The 15,009-nt window shown below is 39.6% G+C and overlaps 1 protein-coding gene and 1 pseudogene across 2 annotated transcripts in view; one reads left to right on the top strand and one right to left on the bottom strand.

Moving 5' to 3' along the window:
• Positions 1–2,872, bottom strand: part of LOC141505005 (DEP domain-containing mTOR-interacting protein-like) — a 30,135-nt gene extending 27,263 nt beyond the window's left edge. The window contains exon 1 of one of the 2 annotated variants that reach the window (XM_074210463.1): positions 2,692–2,872. In XM_074210463.1, the coding sequence (XP_074066564.1) occupies positions 2,692–2,777 (86 nt within the window). In that variant the 5' untranslated portion in view covers positions 2,778–2,872. The remainder of the gene's footprint in view (positions 1–2,691) is intronic. The other variant, XM_074210462.1, reaches the window with a different exon arrangement.
• Positions 2,873–13,611: 10,739 nt separating this feature from the next.
• LOC141516232 (diphthine methyl ester synthase pseudogene) lies at positions 13,612–14,468 on the top strand (annotated as a pseudogene).
• The last annotated feature ends 541 nt before the right edge of the window (positions 14,469–15,009 follow it).

Here is a 15,009-nt window from a genome sequence, read left to right as displayed (position 1 = left end):
AATATTTTTTATTTTATTTTGGGGAATTGATTTGTTTTTTTAGGTTTTTGCCCAAGGCCACACAGCTAGGTAATTATTGTCTGAGACCGGATTTGAACCCAGGTACTCCTGACTCCAGGGCCAGTGCTTTATCTACTTCACCACCTAGCCACCCCCAGGAATTGATTTCTAATCCATGAATTTACAATTTTTTTGGTGTAAGCACAAAAAGCATATTCAATCTTACTTTTCTTTATGAAAAATTAATCTACTTTTTCTCTAACATGAATATGCATGGTGAATTCAAGAATACAATTACTTTCACATTGAATAGGAGATTTACTTAAAGTCAAGAAGACTGAAAATTCTATATGGAGCTGAAATCTATCCCTCTATAATGTTCACCCTTTGCTCCCAGATTTGCTTCTAGGGCCAAAAAGAACAAGGCTAAAACTTCATTCAAATCATAGTACTTCCAGTACTTGAAAACAACTATAAGATTTCCTGTTCCTTCATCCCATAGATCTTTACTTCTCCAGGCTAAACTCACCCAGAACTCTTCACTGATCTATATATGGTCATCCTTCTCTCGAACCATTTTATCATCTATCTTATCAATGTCTTTCTTAAAATGAGGCATCTAAAACTGAACTCAATAATTCGGATGTGGTCTGACTCAAGTAAAGCACCTGGAGTATCTTATTTTCTTTGTTCTAAGCTTCTCTTAATGCAGCCTCAATTCAAATCAGCTTTCTTGGCTGCTTTTGTCTTAAATGTATATTCCTATCCTGCATCTCCACTAACAATCTTCTAAGTTTACTCTGTTGAGAGAAGTATGCATGACCTCTGACTTAACCTAGAGTTCTCCCAAAGGGTGGGTTCCTCTCCTCATCTCCTGATTGACTGGACAAGTTCCTCCTCTTAATCCCCTCCTTGACTTCAGACTTCCATCAGGTCTCTCTCCTCCTCCTCTTCTTCGTTTCCCTACTATAGATAGTTTATTTTTTCCTCTGAGGCACTCTAGTTCTGGTGTTTTCCCTCACTTGACCACTTTGGGTGCTACTGAAAGCACAGAAAGGGTTTCCTCTTTTATGTGTCCCACCAGACCCAGACTTTGACTTCTTATACTCTCTTCTAGTTTAGCACGGAGTTTCTACATAGTAGACCCTTAATAATGTTTACTAACTGACTTCAAGCCACAGAATTTCTCATTCTTCATGTGTGTGCTATGAAAGGAAAGGGTGTGTGTGTGTGTGTGTGTGTGTGTGTGTGTGTGTGTGTGTGTGTGTTGGGCCTGTGGTGTAGGCATGAAGCCAATGTTATGGGGAAAAGCCAAGGACAAATTCAAGGGTAAAAATTAAAAAGCTCACAGGACTGGAAGTTCTCAAGGGAGGGGGAACAGATCAGTTCTCTCCACAGTACTGGACTGTTCATGACTAGTAAGCAAAGGGAGAGAAAGGAGGGACATCCTCCCAATTCCGAGTGCAAGAGGAAGAAAAGGAAAGAGCTGGAAACATTGGCCTGGAAGAAAGCTTTCTCTCAATATTCAAATTCAAGTTTTCAAGATCTCTCAACCAAACTTGCTTTTAAGATTTTTCAGAAGTGTGTTGGCTCCAGTCCAATTGTTAAAATGTTGAGTTGCATATATTTACACCTAGAAAATTAGCAACTGCTACAAATCAGGGGCTGATTTGTTGTTTGTTGGTTGCCCCGACTTAAGAAAATGTTGAAGCCACGTTAATTACACAAATTAAACTTCAAAGTGTTCTGCTTGATAAAAATTTACCTACAGATTTATTTCTCCACTATGGAAAAAAATGTCAGGAGGCCTTAGAAGGAAAGAATTTCGAGTTCAGGCTGGAAAAGGAGGTAAACGGAATTGTAATTTGTAGCAGTGTATTGGAGGGAAGAGAAATGGAAAGGTCTGGCTCCGTAGGGTCCAAGAGATATGGGAAGAAAAAAAAAGGGATGGAAAGGGAGGCGGAGGGAGAAGGGAAGAGAGGGCGATAACAGCAAGAGGGAGAAGGAATGAGGGGGTGAGCGAGAAAAGGAAGAAAGAGGGGAAGGGGGAAAGAGAAGGAGAGGGAAGAAGGGAGAAAGGGAAATAAGAGACAGTGAGCAGCTTGAGAGATAGAGACAGCTAGAGAAACAATTTGTCACTTGCCTTTTTCCTAGACTACTAGTATAGTATTCCTCTATGCTTAGAAACTCCCAGGACACAGGCGATCAGAAACACCCTACTAAGAGAAAAAGATTCCTTTCGTTTGACTCTGGTTCCAAGCACATCCCTCTCCTCTCGCGCCGCCTCCCCGCCCCACACCCGCGTCCAACTCCGGCCGCTCGGCTGTGACCCAGTTCAGCCGCGGAACCCTTTCTTCCCAGTCTGTTTCCAGGCTCCAGACCACAGTCTGCCCAAGCATTCTTTAGCCGCCTTTCTTTCATCCAGGTTTACTTTTTCCTTCACAGTGTTGAGAAAGCAGTAGCTGGAATCAGTTTGATTCAACTTAAAAACTAGTTTTGCAACCTATCCTAACAAGACATTTCGCCATCAGAGCCTCAGTTTTCTCATATGTAAAATGGGGGACGGAGGTAGAAAAAGGATGAGTTGGACTAGAGTTTAAGGTCTCTTCCAGCTCAAGTCCTAGGAGTCCTCTGGAAGGAAGGGCTGAGTTTCGTGCCTTTCGGGCCCTGGCGTCCCGGGATGGTACCCACCTCAGCTGCTCCCCGGCCAGCATCACCTCGGCCCGGTGCTGCCGCTCCGCTGCCTTCTTCCGAAGGTTACTGGGCCCGCCCTCCATATTCCCGGATCCACTCAGACCCTCGGGCTGAGCCCCTCCTGGACCCCTTCGATGCGGCCACCTTGAAGGAACTGGGCGCCCTTCCCTCGCCCCTCCTCACTCCCCCCTCCGTCCCACCGCCCCAGACCCTCCTGGATCTGGCTGGTCGGGGCCAGGAGCGGCTCCCGTGGTGGCTGGGAGCCCCGGACCGGGCCAGAAGAGGACCGTTCCGCCGAGCCACTCCTCAAGGACAGGTGCCCGGACGAGTGGCCGCTCCAGCTTTTCCTCCAGGGGGCAGGGCTGAGGAGGGGCCCCGAGGCCTCCGCCCTCTGATTTGCAAACTCCGGAGATGGGGCCCCGCCCTCTCCCCATCCTACCTGGACTCCGCCCCTAGAGCCTTCCTGCACCTCTCTTACCTCCCCGAAACGCGTTAAAATGGAAAGAAAGGGCGCTGAGAGTGAGAAAGAAGTCAACGGTTAAGGGAGCTGGAAAGGATTCTAATCCGACCACCTCTTGATGAGGAGAAGGAAACAGGGACTCAGTAAATGTAGTTTATACGTCGAAGTTCCCACAGATAATAGCAAATTAGCGTGATCTCTTGAAGTGAGTTCGAGTCCAGAGACCTTGGGGGAGTCACTCTCTGGGCTTCTCTTTTATAAAACGAGGAGCTCTCACCTCTTGGTTTCTAGAGTCCCTTCCCACTTGAACGTCAGATTCCATGACTAATCCACACATTCACTCATGTGTATGCTCGTATTTCAGACCCGTGTAGGCTTGCAAATAGGTGTAGATGTTACAAAGTCTTCCCCTCTCATGGCTCAGCGTCATCTCTTTAATTTAATGACCAGGGGACCTACGGAGCTGCTCAGCCTCCCTGGAAAGAATGAACTCAAACCTATTGTCATTCATTGACACCTAAGGGTAGATAAAGGAATTGGGGGAAGTGTGAAGGAGGAGAGGATAGAAAAACATTGCAGAGGAGGTCTATATTGAGGAAAGACAAAAATTTGCTCATTCCGAACTTTTGTCAGTGCTTAAGAAATATTTAGATTAAATTGTTAGCTTCAAACACACACATACACATAACATAGTTGCTGTTCTCTTACTAACATAGTATGTGCAAGTGTCTATGCTTAGAGAACAAAGCTTTCTTGCTCAGTCCTGTAGACAGTCTCAAGAGCCTATTTACTGTTGGGCATAAAAAAAAAAAAAACATGTGACCTGAGGTTAAAGTTGGCTCCAGAAAAAAATCTGAATAGGAACAGATGACATTGGCCAATGCCATTGTTTGGAGAGTATGCAATTAGTTACTAATTGGTCAGAGAAAGAGCTAGACCTGGAAGGGAAACTGGCTCAGGAAAAATGCCTCCTTTTCTCTCTTATGAAGTGAAAGGGAAGGGGAATAAAACCATATATAAAAACCCAACCCAGACATTTTATAGTAGAGAAAATGGGGTCCTTGATGACGAGTTAACTTGCCCTAGATGGATTAAACAGTTTAAATACTCCCCATCCTGATTCTAGTAGGGAGTTTTGGGTATATAATTTGACCCTATATGACTTGGTTATTTTATGATAGGATCACAAATATAGAGATGTACCTTTGAAATCATATAGTCCAAAATTTGTTTCCCATTTCCAATTCACTTTTCACAAACAAATCCACAGAAACTAAAATCACATAAGACAGTAAATAGCACCATCTATCTACAAGTTTCTCTCTCTCTCTCTCTCTCTCTCTCTCTCTCTCTCTCCTCTCCATGCTCATTTCATTTACCCCACCACTTTTGTCTTTGTGTCTCCAAAATCTAGCATAGCACCTGACATAAAGTAGGCATTTAATATCAATATTGATTTATTGATCCGAATTGGAAATAGTTCTCTGTAGTATGCTATAAGTAAATGGATGTTGAGATGATGATGATGATAATGATGAAATAGAAAAGTGCAAGAAATACAGTCACTCTTCTAGAGCATAAGGACTTGGATTTGAATATTCCCTCTGACACATTACATAGATGACCCTAGGCACCAATCCAATCATGATTGTGATAATTAGGCAAATTACTTGTTTTCTTAGTCTCGGTTTTCTATCTGTAAAATAAATAGATAATTGCTAAAATTCCTTCTAACTCTAAATCTATGATCCTAGGATTTCTTTACATATACCTTATCCTATCATGCCCAGTACAAAGTCTCATTTCTTCAAGCAAACTTTCATCTTTCTCCCTTAATTGCTCCAGTTCCCCCAAAATTTCCCTCTTGTGAGTCCCCTCAGCAGTCTATACAATGTCTATTTTTCCCCCTCCCTCCCTTCCTTCCTTCCTTCTGTGATTTTTTTAAACTAGGGAACACTTATGAATGCAAATAAGCAACTTAAAAGAGTTTTGGAGGATTACCTGGGACTCAAAATGAACTAATGACTTGCCCTTCCTGGCATAGTAAAGGAACCAGCAGAAGTGAGATTTGAACCCTGATTTTCCTGACTCTAAAACCAGCCCTCACTGAAATCTATCCATTTATTCACTGTTTCAAGCTAATCACTTAACTCTGATTGCCTCGAATCCAGGGCTATCTCCAATAGTCCTGATTCATATCTGACCACTGAACTCAGATGGCTCTGGAGGAGAAAGTGAGACTGGTGACATAGCACAACAACACCCCAAATCAATAAAGCACATAGAATGTTCTCAGTAAATAGTGACTGGAGGATTATAGACCTTAATCTGACCACAGAGAGGGAGATCGAGCAGAGCCTCCATGCTAACACCAGAAACCAATAAATAATTGACCTAAATAGAGTCATCTGAACCCTAAATAGAGGTTTTAATTAACAGTGACTCTGGACAATCAACAGGAACCAATTATGTTATTTCACTAATTTCTAATTGTTTAGTGACTAATCATTTCAGATCAACTCAATCATGCCATTTTAATTCCAGGAAATGAACACACTATGCTTTATGGCTACAAAAGGATCCCAGTTTTGGTGTTTCCCTTAGCAGAGAGATTTAGTCTGTAATGCAATTTAAAGAACTCACACTTGGTGAGTTTAGAGAAATCACACCTGCTCAGACTAAATCCCAACTGTGGTCTTCATGCTCCTAGTACATTAGATGTGCTTATAGGGTAAAATGAACTGGGACTTGCCTGACTACTAAATTTGCTTCCTAAAATCTGGGCATTCCTACCCTGTGGTTTGGAAGTTTTGTACCTCTCCTTCAGTTTAACCAAAGTGATTTGGAAGTAGACACCTAAATTCATACAACAGCATGATGTATTGGTAAGAGTGCTGGGGTTTGGAGTCAAAGTTAGATAATTGCTAAAATTAGCAGTCCTGGTTATGACACTTAATAGTTGTTTGATCATATCTAACTCAGTTGATCGATATAAAACTCTTTTCCTTATCTGTAAAATGGGAATAATAGTGCTTGAACTATATAGTAAGGAAAGTGCTTTATAAAATGAGAGATCTCATTTACATGTGAATTCCTATGATTATGAAAATCCCCTTCTTTGAGCTTCACTTTTAGTTTTACACTGTTTCTTACTCAATTACCGCCCCCCCCCCCCCAGTTTGAAGTGAATACCTTTCTGGATTGCATATAACTCAAAGGCCCCTGGGGAGGAAGAATTATCTCCAGTAAAATACCAGTCAACATTCCTACCCTCTTACTTCTTTTCAAGAATAATAGATAGATAGATAGATAGATAGATATTGATATAGTTTGTGTGTGTGTGTGTGTAAAAACCTACATTTACAAAAAGAGAATGGTAGTGAATTTTTGCATCATAAGATCTTTATCCTGTTAGCCAAATCAAATATTTTAAACCTTTCCAGTTCAAGCTTCCAATTGCACTTACTTCACTGAATGGAGGCTAAAGATCAGAAAATATAAAATGGTCAATTTTCATTACATAAAACTGAAATACTTTAGGACAAACAAAATCAATGCAATTAAAATCAGGTGAGGAATAAGTAGAGCAAATCTACAACAAATTTCTCTGATAAAGATTTGATATCCAAGATGAATAAGGAACTGATATAAATATATAAGAATAAAAGTGATTCTCTAGGCAGTTCTAAAGGTTAAATGCAAGTAAATCAACAACCATGTAAAATACTCCAAATCACTAAAAATAAAAATACAGATTAAATCTGCACCTAGATTCCATTTCATGCCCATCAGATTTTAAAATAATGTCTAAAAAGGAAAGTGGTATTTGTCATAGTTATTGCAAATGGGAAAATGAGAGACCTGGAACTCTTTGAAAGGAGAATTCCCCTGGGTTAAAAAAAAATTAAAGATTTAATAAAGGAATTTGACTTAAGGCTGTTTAGTATGAAAATTGTGAATTTGTTAATTTGAATTATTGAGGCATGTAGTAGATGAAACATTTTGAAAAGGGAAATATGTTTTATCATAAATTGTTCCCTCTATACTGACCATATAGTTTACAGTGTTCAAAGCAATATGGGTACCTACCCCCATCCCAGTTTTCATGTTCTTTAGATGAGATCAGTAAATTATTAGTAAAGTAACTTTCCCCTCCCTAATTAGGATTTTCCCTGGAATAAGGCAAGCCTACTACTGTAACTACCTAATTCTAATATCCAAATAGGCTAACTTTGGCATTTGTTCTCAGCTACATACTCCTGTGAGAATTAAGATCCTTTAGTTTTTCAAAATGGAGATTTTTAAGTCAACTAAAATATACTCAAAGAAGGTTGATGTGTGGACTGTTTTTTTAAATTATTTTTTGGTTAATTTTTGTTAATTTTTAAAATTTTTCTGATTCTTTTAAACCATAGGCAAAAAACGTTAAAACTGATTTATAAATCACCTACTAGATACACATTGTTCCAAAAAAATGATTCTTCTTATGGAACTTATTCTTGGGAGTGGAGTAGCATCTTCCAAATGGGGGAAATAAAATGATGCCAAGTACTTTAAAATGAGTCAAAACTGGATTGTATAAATTTAGATTTTTTAAAATTTCTATTTGTAAACCAAAGTTTCTGTGTGACAATTGATAAATCAAAGAGGTTTTTGACCTAAAATTTGTGTTTCTTTTATCAGAAAGGAAGATACATACAAGTAAGCTAGTCAACTAGGTGGTACAGTGGATAGTTCACTGGCCTTGGAATCAGGACATCAGTTTGAATCTGGCCTCAGACACTTGAAACAAACTAGCTGCATGACCTTGCGCAAGTCACAGCCTGATTGCCTCTCATCCAGGGTCATCTCCAGTTATCCTCATTCATATCTGGCCACTGGATCCAGATAACTCTGGAGGAGAAAATGAAGCTGGTGATTTAGCACTGCATCCCCTCACTCAAATCTAATTCATGCTTGTCATGGCATCATCTCCCTGATGTCATGGTCTTCTTCAAAAATGATGGACAAACATACAAGTAACCTTAATGTACTTGGAAAAAGCTTGGTTATTGATAGTCTCCTAGAGATACAGAAGACATCAGATGTATGCCGAAGAAAGAAGAAATGGACTAGAAGTTTATATTATTTACTTTCTCCCTCTGGGGCTTCTTTATTGTAGGGGTTATTCAATCAAAGGGGACTGCCCCTGTCATCTTTGTAACTTGCCCTTGAATCTGTGAATGCATCATTCATCCTTATGCTCCCCCCCCCATAGATAGATCTTATGTTTGTTGTCTGACCATTCTTCTAGCAATCCTACGTATCCTAGAGATGCTATTTTCCCCTCCAACAAGCCCCTCATGCTTTTTATTCTTTAGTTGATCTATAGCTGACATAATGATTTCATCTTTGATCAAAATGAGGGAAAATGTCAAAGTATAATGATTTCTATAAGTTTTTACAACTATTCCTGGTCAAGAGTTGATGTTTCTTAGCTATTGTGAGGAATGGAATGTGTCCTCCTTAGACTTTGAAAGGAAAACTTGTCCGGCCTTCCTTAGTCCAGAAAAGAATTAGGTCCTTAAAAAAAAAAAGTACTTGTCCTGCCCTCCTGGTACTTAAACTCAAAAAATGTTATCTTTCTCAGACAAAATAGCCTTATAGAAGAATGTTTCTCCTTGATATCAAATAATGGGACGGTCTTCAGGCAAGTTTAAGATATTGTCTCTTCTTGTGTATATTTTGAGGGATATGAATATATTCCCTTATTGTTCTATAAATTTTGTGATCTCCCTAACCTTAGTATGGTCATTATAAGAATGACCTCCACCTAACAGTAATGGTAAATCCCAGAGAATAAAACTTCATGACTAATCCATTTTTTTGTTGTTATATTACTTACCCCTATGTTTTAAGGTTCCTATACTTTTAAAGATTAACACAATTTTGGGGAAGAATCAAGTGTTTTGCTTTCACAAGGGTGAGAAAGGATATTGCCAGAATCTCACACATGTCTGTGAGGATAATACATTACAAAATCCAGAATGTCTAGTCTTTGTGGAAACTTAAGAGATGCCAACCTATTTACAGGAAGGAGAGAGTTAAGACAAAGGTGAAATAACTTTGCAGGGGTTGAATAGGAGTCCGTGCTATTGTCCTTTGTAACTGCTCAAGGAGATAGCTATTCTTGCTCATTGGATAATGAGCAGGGTAGGAAAAAAATGTATGTGGGTGGGGCAAATGTATCAATTAGGTTTGTGACCCCAATCAATGATCAACATAAAGGAGAAGGGACAAAGTCTTTCAAAGTACATATAGCATCTAGCATTTGGGGGTTTCAGGATCCCCCTCCCTTGGAGAGGTTTGCCTTTTTATTAAGATGCCTTAATAAAAAACCATTTTAATCACTCAGGACTAAGTATTCATGAGCCATTTAAAACAATTTGGGAGCTTATAAGGGATGTTATAATATAACTCTATTCTTCAATATTTTTCCCCAAAGAACACAAGAAAATAATGCGTGCAAAAAAGCTTAAATTTCAAGCCCATTTTCTTGGTGTTCTCTGTGGGGAAAATATCTCAGCGATTCCTAGGAAGATTGGCCCAAGGTTTGGAACCCAGAGTGATTAAAATGTCTGGGGATAAGAACCGTAGTAAGAGAACCATCTCAAGGGTGGTGAGGTGGTAGCCAGAAACGCCTTGGATCAGTTGAGAAGTCCTCCAAAGAAGGAGAGACCCAAAGGGAGGGAGGGGGATTTGGAGTCCCTCTCAGGAAGTTCTCCAAAAGCCAAAGCCCACCAAGGGAAAGGTTTCAGGCTGAACATGAGAGGCCAGGTAGCCTCTAGGCCTGTAGTCAGGAGCTGGTAGCTGGAAGGCAGAAGGAAGGAAGCCAAGATTGAATCTAACGTGAGTATGGCCCCCGGGGGTGGGGGAGTAATGTATGTATGTATGTGTTTCATGTGTGTATGTATGTGTTTCATGTGTGTTTTGTCTTGTGTAAGTGAAGTCCGGGTTAGTTATTTCTGGATTGGGGAACTCAGCTTAAGTTTTAAACTGTGGGGGAGCTGGGAGTTGAACCCAGGAGTTACAGAAGGTAGAGGGGAGAAGGAAAGAAGATCAGCAGGGTCTGGCGTCTCCCTCATGGAATTTTGTCCTACCCCATCTGAGCTAGCAGTAGCAGTAGCTGGTGAATTGAATTGCAGAGAGCAGGGGAGGCTCTTAAAGAGAAAGCTGTGCAGGGGAGAGTTCAGAAAGGCAAAAGGAATTTGAAGGGAGATGATGATTAAGACTGAGAAATTATAGGAGGGATGATTTCTATTTTAACTCTAAACATTGAGTCTAGCTGAAGGAGTGCTCCACCCACCCGTGGAGGGGGGAGGGGGACAGGAAATTTAACCTTAAAGGGAAAGAGTCCCCATCACAGATGTGATATGAAATTGGGAAAGGAAGAAAAGATGAAAACCAGGAATCTGGGGAAGCATACTGAGGATTTTAAAAAGGGGAATTAGTGTTGTTACATTTTGATAAATTTGAACATAATGGGAGGAATTAAATAACTCAGATTGTTAAAGTGGTTTGGGATTTTAAACTCTCTTGAAACACTTTTGAGTTAAACAACAGTGGTATTGTGTTATTAGGAAAATACATAATTATGTTATCAGAGATATTTACTGATTTCTTTTGGGAAAGAGATATACTGTACTAAATTTTGTAATCTGATTTGTTTGATGTTAAATTGAAATTGATAATACATTGTCAACAACCTCATAAGGCCTTTTGTTGGTAAAGGAAGAAAGTTTGTAATATGTTGTCTTATCACATGTTTATTGAAGGGAATGTGTGTGTGTGTGTGTGTGTGTGTGTGTGTGTGTGTGTGTGTGTAACTAAAAGTAAAATCTACTTAACATCCGTTATCTGAAGATAAGAAAATGTTTTAACAGTGCCTAGCATTTATAGCATAAATAAGAATTGCAGTTGGGTTTTAAATGTATCATATGCATGGGATTGGACTCTTGAAGGATCTGGGTAAAGAGGTCTAGGTCTGGAAGACAAATGTATAAAGATAGCAGGATATTCATTTTGCTCTTGTTCTAAGGGGAATGATGTTTAAATAAGAATCTTATGTTTAATGTAAATTAATAATGTATACATAATTTTAAAGAAGTCAAGAATATGGACAGTTGATGTGGTGGGCTTTGATAGATGACTGAACCAATAGTAATTGTGTGATCCCACTGTAAGGTAACTTAATGATGAGTAAGATGTATTTGTCAGTTATGTGATATTCTTCTGTAACTGCAAAGAGATTATATTTACAATATTCAGTTATCTCTTATGAACATATAAGCTATTTGAATACTACAATGTTAAAGCTTGGAATTAATGTGATTACCTTGAAGGGGTAATAAAGGAAAGATAAAAAATTATGATCCCTTTTGGAATAGATCTGTGGGTTCATGCATAATGTAATAATAGAAGGATTGTTTTGTACAATCTAGTAATTTGTGTGATATTCGTATTGCTGTTTTTTTATATTGGAATTAATAACACATATTGGAAATTTAAAGTCACCTAAGATGCTCTAATGGTTTTAAAGAATTCTGAAAGTAATAATTTGTATGTTAAGGATGGGTAGTAACTAAACAAGTTTATGTATAGAAGTTTCTAGCTATATATGTGAATTGGGAATATTTTTGAATACATACATATATATATTTCAAAACTGTGGTTGTTTGCTTTGAAGTAAAAGCATCTGTAATATAAAAAGATAAACACAAGAAAGCTAATTTGATATTTTTCTGGACAATATTTAGCTGATTATTATGTGAGAATTTAGGAGATGATAGGCAATGTCCTCACCAAAGGAAGTGTTTATTTGTTGTGTAAGACAACTGGCTAGGAGGGGTCTCTAGTCAAGGAGAATTTGATATAACATCTTTATATAGAGATAAAATAGATATATGATTTCAGATGGAGGGAGTGGGTTTGGAGATCAGAAGCCTGGAGTAAGAGGTAGGAGATGAGGCATATAGGGTTTTAGCAAGGACCCAGGAAGGACACTCAGAGCTTTAGGTAGGAGATTCATTAATTGGGACCCCATTAAGCTTATAATTGGAATTTAGTGAATTGGACTCACTTGAAATTCTAATTAGGTAAAACAAATATTTCAGATCACAAGACTTTTAATCAATTTTCTCTTTTTTATGTCATATACCAGGATGGTCAGCAAAAAGGAAGTGTTACTGGGTCAATGTGTTGTTCTTGGAGCCAAGGAAGCCAATGGACTGATTTCAGGTGACAGGGATATACCATCAAAGGGGTGGCTTTTCGGTGCAGGCCTGAAGTTGGACCCTTTTGACTTGACTTCCCCAAAGTGACATTTGGATAATGTCTCACCTGGTTGCATAAATCTGGCCTAAGACATTTGACTATCCACATGACCTCTGCCTGGACACTGACATTCAATGATTATATCTATAAAGGAATTTTTCTTTGATGTCCTGGATCTTTATGGTTAGAAGTTTTAGGTCAATTGTATTTAATTTACATATTATATTTAATTTATATTAGGTGTGTTACTTTGACACCTGCTGTCAGCTACATGTTTAGACAGGAGTTAAGATTCCTTAATTTTTATGTTACAGAGGATATTTAGGAAAGAAGAAGAAGAAGAATGGGAAATTTTTAGGATAATTATAGTTTCAAGGTCTAATTTAAAGAAAGGACTATGAGTCAGATAAGTACAACAGGAAAAAAAAGGAAAATCTATGGTATATTTGGGAATATTTTGAAAAAAAATTCATTTTGATTAAGGATATTTGAGTCATTGTAATGAGAGCAAAAGGTTAAGACTGTTTTTATTTTTAAACCATATACTGGGTATTCTTTGTATTAAGATAATTGTTAAATGTATATTACAGGGGCAGCTAGGTGGCAAAGTGGATAGAGCACCGGCCCTGGAGTCAGGAGGACCTGAATTCAAATCCAACCTCAGACATTTAATAATTGCCTAGGTGTGTGACCTTGGGCAAGTCACTTAATCGCATTGCCTTAAAGAAATAAAAATTTAAAAAATGTATATGTCACAAGCTTATGTTAATATGATGAATATTAGTGGAGTTTACTCATGTAGTGAGTTATGGAAGTTTATTTACTCATGTAATGAGACAGTTATGGAAGTTCTGGTTGAAGTGAACCATGACAGTGAGTAAGGCAAAATGTAAATTGTAGAGTCGGGAGCGGTGCCGGGGCACGAGGCCCGGTCCTGGCAGAGGAGCCTGTGGCGGGTAACCAGGGGGCACGTCTGGGCCAGTGCGGCCCGAGGGTGGTCGGAAGGGACCCCAGCCCGGCAGCCCGCCCCTCCCCCGCTCACGGCGGGCCTGTTGGGACGGCCTCGGAGAAGCAGCCACGGGGCTCCTCTCCTCCTCCTCCTCCTCCTCCTCCTCCTCCTCCTCCTCCCCCCTCCGGCGCGGAACATGCCCTACCTGGTGGGCCTGGGCCTGGGCGATGCTGAGGACATCACCGTCAAAGGCCTGGAGATTGTCAAGAAGTGCAGCCGCATGTACCTGGAGCCGTACACCTCCATGCTGACGGTGGAGAAGGAGAGGCTGGAGCAGTTTTGTGGAAGACCATTGATTACTGCTGACAGACAGGTAGTGGAACAAGAAGTAGAACAAATTTTAAAGGATGCTGATGCCAATGATATTGCCTTCCTTATTGTTGGCGATCCATTTGGGGCTACGACACACAGTGATCTTAATTCTAAGAGCAGTAAAGATGGGGATCCCATACCGAATTGTTCATAATGCTTCCATCTTGAGTGCTGTGGGCTGCTGTGGTTTGCAGTTGTATAATTTTGGAGAAGTAGCTTCCATTGTTTTCTGGACAAGGACTTGGAAGCCAGAAAGCTTCTTTGACAGAGTGAAGACAGACAAAATGGCTTGCACACCCTGTGCTTACTGGATCTCCAAATAAGGGAACGGTCTTTGGAAAATCTAATAAAGGGAAGGAAGATCTATGAGCCTCCACGATTCATGACTGTGAACCAGGCAGCCCAGCAACTTCTGGAGATTGTTCAAAACCAAAGAGCGTGCGGAGAGGAACCAGCCATCACTGAGGAGACAATCTGTGTGGGCCTGGCCAGAGTAGGATCTGAGCAGCAGAAAATTGCTGCTGGCACTTTATAGCAAATGTGTACCATGGACTTGGGCAGCCCTTTGCATTCATTAATTATAACAAGAAAGTTGCATCCTTTGGAGGTAGAGATGCTGAAATTGTTTCCTGTGCCAGAAGATGACTGAAACCCTGAGTGTTGATAGGTCCTGCCCATAGCCACCATTTCTACTTTTATTTCATTGTCAGATGTATATACAAAGATGTACAACTTCCAAATACAAAACAAAATGGACAAACACTTGGATTCATTTTGTGAATAAAAAAGGAAGATAAATTTATGTAACAAAACCTCCTTCATTAGAGGCCATGTCAGTCCTCTTGATGTCAAGAACAGGTGCTATCACCTTGACCACTTCCCAAGATAACTTTGCTTGCAGGAGGCTGCAGACAAAGCAGGAAAGTAGTAACACAGACATAGGCAAGGTGGTTTTAATAACTTTTCCTTCATTTAAGAAATTGGGTTAACAACTGCTTTGACTATAATTTTAGGGTAAAATTTAGAGGGACAGTTGCAATGTGAATCATCCTGAATTAAACTCGGCTTCCATTTTTGAAGGGGAAAAGGCAGCTTTTAGAAGAAAACTAAACCAATTGGTAACACTTCATTCACCATAATTTGCTTGTCACTGTGCAAGTATAGGATGAATTATTCTGCTTGAACTTAATGGTAATAATGCTCATAAAAAGATTTGAAAAGA

The sequence above is a fragment of the Macrotis lagotis genome, chromosome 1 (assembly GCF_037893015.1).
Source record: "Macrotis lagotis isolate mMagLag1 chromosome 1, bilby.v1.9.chrom.fasta, whole genome shotgun sequence".
NCBI classification, from domain to species: domain Eukaryota; kingdom Metazoa; phylum Chordata; class Mammalia; order Peramelemorphia; family Peramelidae; genus Macrotis; species Macrotis lagotis.
This window is presented reverse-complemented; position numbering and strand designations above follow the sequence as displayed.